This window comes from Erpetoichthys calabaricus, chromosome 11 (genome assembly GCF_900747795.2).
Source record: "Erpetoichthys calabaricus chromosome 11, fErpCal1.3, whole genome shotgun sequence".
Lineage (NCBI taxonomy): Eukaryota > Metazoa > Chordata > Cladistia > Polypteriformes > Polypteridae > Erpetoichthys > Erpetoichthys calabaricus.
In genome coordinates, this window is record NC_041404.2 from 119,704,978 (window position 1) to 119,714,032 (window position 9,055).

At 42.9% G+C, this 9,055-nt stretch overlaps 1 protein-coding gene across 2 annotated transcripts in view; it reads left to right on the forward strand.

The window, feature by feature from the left end:
• LOC127529674 (endogenous retrovirus group FC1 Env polyprotein-like) overlaps positions 1-8,306 on the forward strand; it is a 136,200-nt gene extending 127,894 nt beyond the window's left edge. For both annotated transcript variants that reach the window (XM_051934148.1, XM_051934149.1), the window contains exon 3: positions 244-8,306. In XM_051934148.1, coding sequence (XP_051790108.1) covers positions 6,025-7,896 — 1,872 coding nt within the window. In that variant the 5' untranslated portion in view covers positions 244-6,024 and the 3' untranslated portion in view covers positions 7,897-8,306. The remainder of the gene's footprint in view (positions 1-243) is intronic.
• The last annotated feature ends 749 nt before the right edge of the window (positions 8,307-9,055 follow it).

The following is a 9,055-nucleotide window of genomic DNA, read 5'->3' on the forward strand; positions in this document are numbered from 1 at the left end:
AGAAAATATACCTTTAGGGTAATGACTTTACAAAATTGGAAAAGTACAATGAGTCAGGATGCTATTTTTTGCTTACGTGGTCAACGATCAGGAGATTAGAAAGGTATAAAAGAACAAGGACATCTGCGCTCGAGGCAGATGAAGTACGGTGTCCTAGGACTGTGTTTCTCTGACATTTTACCTTTGCCTGGTATGTATCAATAAAAGGTTTTGACTAATTTTAATTTTCTTCTCTGTCTTCAGTCACAAAAGTGTCCACAGTTTTTTGGCGCCCGGACGTGGGGCAAGAGACGGCCGGTCGACTCCTCCAGCGAGACCATTTCAGTGATCCGTCTTACCAGCGGACTGCCGTCAACTTGAGATCTCCGGCAGCAGAGCATGCAGCTCCGGTAAAAGTTAGGACTGCCCTGTCCTGAAACAGTTCTTGCGTGAGGAGCCCCTGGTCTCCTCTTTGCTACATCCACAGTGACTGAACGGATTTCCAGACAGAGCTTGCACACTTCCAGGCTGGGGTAAGCACCGGGGGATTTCCGAACATTTTTTTTATTTTCTAAATAACGGGAGGGCGAGTTTCCTGTTGACCGTCTAGTCATACTCATATCTCAACGGGTTGCTTAAGGTGATGGAGACTTGACCCAAGCAGTTTGACGCATACGAAAGGTCTGACGAAAGGATACTGGCCTCACCCATATCCTAGACTCGGCTGGACGTATTGATGTAGTATTCTGCTGAACCGAATCGGACACGAAGTCACCTGAGCTGGAATCCGGGGAAGTGAGCGGACAGGCTAACGGGACGAGTAACGGGGTGGTATGGAAATATAAACCGAAAAGAGCACAGATTACAGGATTGCTGTTAGGAACGGAATGACACGTAGCGCTATGGAAGATATGTAGCTATGGAAGATATGTAGCGCTATGGAAAAATAAATAAATCTACATACGGAATAAGCAACAAAACCGTGTTCTCCTGGGAACTGGATCAGTACCGATAGTTAGGTGTCTCCCCTTGAAACTAAGAAGGGAACAGTTTAGGTTTAGTGAGTGGCACACTTAATGCCTCGCTGATTCATACGTACAAGGGATTAGGCGAATCAGTATATAGTTGGAAAATTAAATACAGGACCCGGGAGGGCAAGGGAACATAATGGGAACTTATAACAGTAAGCCTGTTAATCGCCGCACAGGGGGATCAAAATCATTAATGCTGGAAGAATTATTTTCGGAGGATCAACAGACGCCCCGTAAAAATGGGTCTCCTAGAAAATTTATAGAAAAGAAGACAGGTTTAGATTTCAAGAAGGCATGTAAGAAATGGAATAGACAGAGTGGTGGGCGTTGGCCGATAGAGGGGACAGGAGATGTAAGTGAAATACAGGAAGTCAGGAAGATCCTGTGTAGGAATAAGCAGGGTTGTTATAATAGTGGACCGTATCGAATGGATATGTTCGATAGATGGGAATTAGTAATAAAAGACAGAAATTTAGAAGCAGTACAGAAACAGAATGATTTGTTGCGGGCAAATGAGGGAAAGGCTAAAAAGGAGAAAGAGGAATTGCTAATTACATTACAGAAAGTTCAGATAGACACTGAACCACAGGCAGATGGGAGGAAAAGGAAGAATAATCCAAATAAAGACCCCCTTTATCCTATTATTTTTTCCCCTCCTCAGTACCAACCTCAGGCACCTCCATTATCCCCTCCTCTATCCCCCATTCCGACTGCCCCCCCTGCACTACAACTAGCAGAAGTTTCTCCCGATGATTCCCCAGGCACAGATCACTATGACTCACCCTGTACTAGACAAACCCCCGTCTCCAAATGCACTCGAAGTCACAAACCAGCTCCAACTTTTTTCTCATCTAATCCTTCACCTTCACTTACTTGCCCTTTAATAGAAGTTTCCAATCCCCATTATAACCCTGCCCATCCAGCTGGACCCCAAAATCCCACAACAGTTATGATAAATCGGAATTGGGACATCCAAGAACTAAAAGATGTCGTGAATGCACTTCCAGATCCAAAGGAAGTAGGAGGACTAAAATTTGTTGAACAACTTGATCAGTTAGATAGCATGTATAAGCCTAATGCTGCTGAATGGACCCAGGTACTTCGTCGAAAGCTTGGGACCACATGGGCCACTGTTAGCAGGGGTGTCCGCAATGACGTTCCATGGGTATGGGACCCAGCTTTAACTCGAGGACAGGGGATAGGTGGAGAAGGCGAATTTAACCCACAATGGGAGGCGTTGAGACAAAATATTGCAGAAAAATATAAAAAAGGAACGGACTGGTCCCTTATTTCTGCTGCAAAACAAAAGAGAGACGAGACGGTTGATGAATGGGCACATAGGATTCAAGACCTTATGGCTAATCACTCGGGCTTGGGAAATGCTGATGACCGCACCCGAGCTGCACTTTCACCTTTTGTTTCCGGTTTGCGCCTTGATATACAAAACAAGGTCCGCACTTCCTGTATTGAGTGGGAAAGTGCCACGTTTGATGAAGTCAAACGACATGCTGAACATGCCGAATCGGACTCTCATGCCAAATTATTGGCAGCACAGATGAACTATTATTCCAGGAATGCTCCTGACCAAGGTCGAGGATATGGCTTTAGGGGACGAGGACGAGGAAGAGGACGAGGTGGTTTTAGAGCTCCTCCTGTTGACCACACTAAGAATCCTTTTATTCCCTCTCCTTTAAATTCCAATGCTAATTCCTACTCTTGCCACGCTTGTGGTAAAACTGGACATTTTCGTCGGGAGTGCCCTCACAGACAGCAACAGCCCCCACCTCCCCTTATTCCACCTGTTTTCTCTGACACCCCTGACCAACCATACTGGCCATAGGAAAACGCAGGGACCTCCAGCCACTCTTTTCAACTACCTTTGCTCACCTATAATTCAGAGACTGATCCTTTACTGACATTGTTCGTTGATGGCACTGAGACTGTTTTCTTAATCGATACTGGTGCCACTCGATCTACCCTCTCGCTGGCAAAGGTCCCTGCCTCGAACGAAACTGTTACTGTACTTACTGCTTCTGGACAACCACACCTTCTTCAAGTATCAAAACCTCTCCAAGTCCAGTCACGTCCTGGCGGACATACCTTACTGCATCGTTTTCTTTTGAATCAGCTTTGTCCAGTTAACCTTTTAGGAAGAGATCTCATGACAAAACTTTCTCTTTCTATTTCTATGACTGAAAAAGGTTTTTTCTGTTCAAACCCCAAGTTGTTGTGTCAAATTACCCCTCATCCCAAACCCTCTTTTGCAGCATGGACTTTAGATATTTCCCCACACACCATTCTCCTCAAAGCCCTACATTCTTTTTCCCCCTTGTCTTTTTCCCAATTTACAGGCCCCTGACATTTTACACTGTACTGCCCAATACTTCCCTATAGAAGTAGACACCACCTGGCTAGAATCTTTCCTTACTTCTGGTACTTGCCCCGAAACCCTTCACATCTACTGTGTTTTTATTTCATCCACAAAGGCAGCTGCTTCTGTTCATCTTACATGCTCACAGCACATATATTATCTTGGCGGCACAGTGCCTCATATTTCCTTAGCTAAATCACACACTGTTAAATGGGGGGAAATAGGGCCATGGGTGGAAAAATGCCTTGAAAGAACAGACTGGTTACAAGTTACTCCAGGTATTTTTGATACTTCTGACCATTTAATAACTAAAGTAGTGTTTCAAACTGATTTTTTAGTACATCGCGCTTTGTGCCGTCCTTCCTCTTTTGCTTGTTCATTGCAAACCACTTTCCCTTCTTGGCTCTCTATGCTCCCTGATTCACTATGGTCCCAGGGAAAGAATGATTATGGAGGGATAGCCCATTGTGAGCCTCTGGTGATCCACCCGAAATCCTCCTTCCGCCCGCACCGTGCCCAGTATCCTCTGTCTCCCGAAGCAGAGGCTGGCATCTCCGCCGTACATTCCGATCTCGTCAAACGCGGTACCGCCGATGGACATGGACCGTCATGCCTCAGGGATACAGAGAAGCCCTTTGTGTTTCTGGTTAAGCTCTTGCCCAAAATTTAGAAGGCGTCTGGCCGGAAGTAGTACATTGATATAGTATGTAGATGGAAATAATATGTAGCGCTACGGAAGAAAATTGTACAATTCATACTCAGAAATTGTTGCTGTTTCTGGAGGAAAAATGGCCATAAAGTTTCTAAGGTTAAGCTGCAGCTAAACAAAACAACAGGTTGTGTCTGTTTTAGGTATTCTGGGCTACTGCAGACAGTGGGTTCTAAATTTTACTGAAAGAGCACAGCCGTTGCAACAACTGGCTGAGAAGGCTCTCTGTAACCTCAAAGCTGCTCTTCTATCTGCGCCCGCGCTAGGTTTGCCTGATCATTCTCGTCCATTCACTTTGTTCGTGGACGAAAAGCAGGGATTTATGAATGCAGTACTGACGCAACAACATGGAGATAAACAAAGACCGGTGACTTATTTTTTTCTAAAAAAAACTGGATCCAGTGGCCGCAGCACTTCCTCCGTGTCTTCGTGCTGTGGCTGCAACAACAGAAGCTGTATTAGCAAGCACGGATGTAGTTCTCATGAGCCCCCTAACAGTTAAAGTGCCTCACGCTGTATATTCTATCCTAGTAAGATCGTAACAATTTATACAGATTCCAGGTATGCTTTTGGAGTCTGCCATGATCATGGAGCACTATGGAAACTAAGGGGATTTAAGACCAGTACTGGAGAGCTCTAACTAAAAACTGAAAAAGATAATTATCGATTTGTGTAATTGGTTTAACGCAAATGAATGTCTCCACTTTCGTTTAAGGCTTGTAAATATACAAAATATTTTTCCTTTTAAACCCTGATCAAGTTTGAAGGAAAAATACTCTTTTAATAATTGTGATATGAATGGAGGTTGTGTATTTTAGGTACTATAAAGGAAGAGCATGGTGACGCAGTGGTCAGCACACTTGATACGAATAAAGGTTCAAGCACGTATGTTTTCCTTGTTAAGTCAGAATAATAAGCATGAAGGAAAAGACGCGTTTAAGTATGTTGCATAGATAACCTTTAAGCACAACCTCGCGTGAGAGATTTCTGTGAATAAAGTACAATTGAAAGAAAACTTTGTTCTATGAATGAAATGCAATTGTAAAAGAGATGTTGAAAAACATTGGGAAGCTGTAGGTTTCTCTACATATGCAGAGCAATTTTGCAGATGCTGTGCAATATGTCAAAAGTTTAATGTGGGAAAAAGGTACCCAGGTAAGTCCCGCCGTTACCCCTAATCCAATGGGTCCGTTTGAACACCTCCAAATGGATTTCATTGAACTAACCCCGTCTAAAGGGTACCGATATTGTCTTGTGATTGTCGATGTGTTCTCCCGATGGGTAGAGGCTTTCCCTTCAAAACACAGCGATGCCAAAACAGTAGCTAAAGCACTAATTAAAGAGATTATTCCAAGATGGGGTATCCCTCAAAAGTTACAAACAGATAATGGCACTCATTTTGTGAACTCCATTATAAATGAATTAACCACCTGGCTATTGTGAATACCATCCCCAAAGCGGAGGCATCGTAGAACGATGCAATGGCACTTTAAAAGCTAAACTCGAAAAAATTTGTGAACAAACTAATTTATCATGGCCGGATGCACTACCCTTAGCTTTAATGGGACTAAGGGGACGGACACACCGACAACTGGGACTATCGCCGTTTGAGATTCTGACCGGACGTCCCATGCCCGTTGGCATGGTTGTAATGTGAATTTGCATACTGTGGACAATGATCTTCTCTCTAGTCTTGCAGGTTTGCGAACCTCGTTGAAGGAAATCCACCAGCAGGTTAATCAAGCCTGGAGGACCAGCCCCCTTTCCAAGGATTTACCAATTCCTTTGGGCACCTGGATCCTGGTTCGAGATACTCGGAGGAAACACTGGCATCAGCCTAGGTGGAGAGGACCATTCCAAATTCTTCTATCCACACCACACGCCGTGAAAGTTGAAGGACTGCCTGCCTGGATTCACGCCTCACATTGCAAGAGATGGCACCCTTGATTGCTGTGCTACTATGCTTTTCTTTTCCCTTGTCTACTGCCCTGGTCACCTTGACTTTCCCGTTGGGAATTACCACATCAGTGCAGTTTGATTTCTGCTCTATTATCAACTGTGGGACTGGTCGACAAGCCCAGTGGACCGGATCTGACAAATACGTGTGTATGAGGGGAAGTGACTGCGACAACTGGCAATGGGTTTTTGCTAACACTGGAACTGAGGACTGGGGTTATCAACCTTTTGAGGCCCAAAAATACGGTTTGAAAAATCGGTTTTCTACCATAAAAGGACATGCCTCTCATGAATGTGCTGACAACCATTGTAACCCCTTGATCATTACTTTGAAGAACCCCTCTTTACATGACTCAGGTATTTATGTATTAGGGGCATATGTATCTGGAACAGACCCTTTGGGGAGATTTCTAATTAAGATTGACAATCCTGTTACTAACACCCCTCATTCTCTGGCACACACACCCATCTCTCCAACTTTTGGTTCAGATTTTTCTCCTGTTAAGATTATGAATATTTCCACCCTTTCATCCACTTTTTCAGTAGAAACTGGTTATGGAGATCAGAATAGATGGTTGCAGTGGGTTCTCTATTCAGCTAAGCAAGTTAATCGTTCTCATTGTTATGCGTGCGCTGCAGCCCGTCCCCATTTAGCTACAGTCCCTTTCCCATTATCTAACATTTCTGACCCCGTGGGGTTGCCCTGCCTTCTGTACTTATTCACTACTTCCAAGAAACCCCTCTCTAGTTCAAAGTGTTCTAATCTATCTATTCTTTTTCCCCCCACCCGTCACATGGATACCCCTATGTTTCAAACTCACGAAGGAAATTATACATGTTTCAAATCTTATGGAACGACATGGGTAGGAGAATTACCATTTTCTTTCTGTTCTCAAACTTTTCAGGTTAACTTTTCTCTGAACACCGTTCTGTCTTCCTTTCTTCTCTCCCAAACCACTCCTAGATCAGATATGTGTCCTAGGTCCAAATTATTTGCCACCCTTCCCCCTAACTGGTCTGGTACCTGTGCTCCAATCCAATTAGTTATGCCTTTTAGACTTCTATCCTTACCTCCCTCTCACTCCCCATATTATTCCACACCTCCTTTTTATTTCCGACATACCCGCTCCCTTTTCCATACGCCTACTAATATCTCCTTACATGGCCCTGGAGTATACATAGATGCTATTGGAGTCCCTAGGGGTGTCCCAGACAGATTTAAAGCTAGGGATCAAGTCGCAGCCGGTTTTGAATCTATCATACCCCAAATTACTATTAATAAGAATGTAGACTGGATTAATTATCTTTATTATAACCAACAACGTTTCCTTAACTTCACCAAAGACGCTATTGAAGGCATACATGAACAGCTTGATCGTACTTCTCTGATGACTTGGCAAAATCGTCTAGCCCTGGACATGTTACTTGCGGAAAAGGGAGGTGTCTGTGCTATGTTTGGTGATGCTTGTTGTACATATATTCCAAATAATACCGCGCCAGATGGATCAATAACTCGTGCATTGGCAGGCCTTACTGCTCTCTCTAAAGAACTTTCCACTAATTCTGGCATTACAAATCCCTGGGATCAGTGGTTTGCATCCTCCTTCGGATCCTGGGGACAATGGATAAGATCTGTTTTCATTTCTTTGGTTGTGACATTTTGTCTCCTCCTCCTGGTTGGTTGTTGTATTATTCCTTTGGTTCGCTATATAATATCTAAGTACTTTACCGCCTCTATGGAAAGGGCATATATGCTACATGAGGAGCGCATGTCTCGTATAGCTTCTTCCAATTTCTCCTCCCCATCCCCTTTCTCTCCCCCTTCCCCTTCATCAACCATTTCAAAATAGATTTATATAGGCCCACATCATTTTTGTTCAAAAAGGGAGGAGTGTAAAAACATAAAAAGATGTAATTGAACAAAATGTATGTGTGTATAGAAAATAGGACAGAGTGATGAAACTTGTTTGTGTTTTGCGTGCGTGACAAAAAGCATGTATACTTTCTAGAAGTTTCTTTTGATGATGTGTGTGACAAGAAAATATACCTTTAGGGTAATGACTTTACAAAATTGGAAAAGTACAATGAGTCAGGATGCTATTTTTTGCTTACGTGGTCAACGATCAGGAGATTAGAAAGGTATAAAAGAACAAGGACATCTGCGCTCGAGGCAGATGAAGTACGGTGTCCTAGGACTGTGTTTCTCTGACATTTTACCTTTGCCTGGTATGTATCAATAAAAGGTTTTGACTAATTTTAATTTTCTTCTCTGTCTTCAGTCACAAAAGTGTCCACACCAGATTACTAGGAGAATAATCTATACAGGCCTGTAAACTCCACATGGATAACATGTAGGCATTTGATTTGAACCCAGGAGACTAAATCTGTGAAGCGGCAATGACAACTATTGCGTTGCTTTGTCTCCCACATCAAACAGTTCTTTATTCTGCCCACTATCCAGTATCTGTTTCAAAGCTTATATCACTTGACCAATGAAGGAAAAGTAGTGGAGGATCTTGCGCTCATAAACCCAATCTCATGTGAATTGTGTTTCCTATTTATGCTTGGTACTGATTTTTCTAGAAATATTTAGCAAAAATGCATGCATTTTTCACATTGTGAGCATATGACTGGATAATTGGCTTATGTATTATGCAACACGATTTACATAACATGTTTTGATATTGTTTGCTGTGGCCCAGCATTGGCTACCATAGAGTGTCGTTCTATGATAAACTTTTTTATCTCTGTTCTAAACGAAAACATGAGATTAAAAAATTTCTGTGGTCATCACTATGAAACACATGGGCTAAGTCACTTATAAAAAATATCATGTTGGCATCTGATCTAGATCCACACTTCTTCAAAAGATGGAACTTTTTTAAATGCATCAGTAACATTCACAATTATCAATTACAGCCTAGCAGGCTGATGTACAAGTTTTCTCTTGCACCAAGTCAGCCTTGTGACAGCTAAATAGAAGCATGAATTTTGATTGTTAGTTCCTGG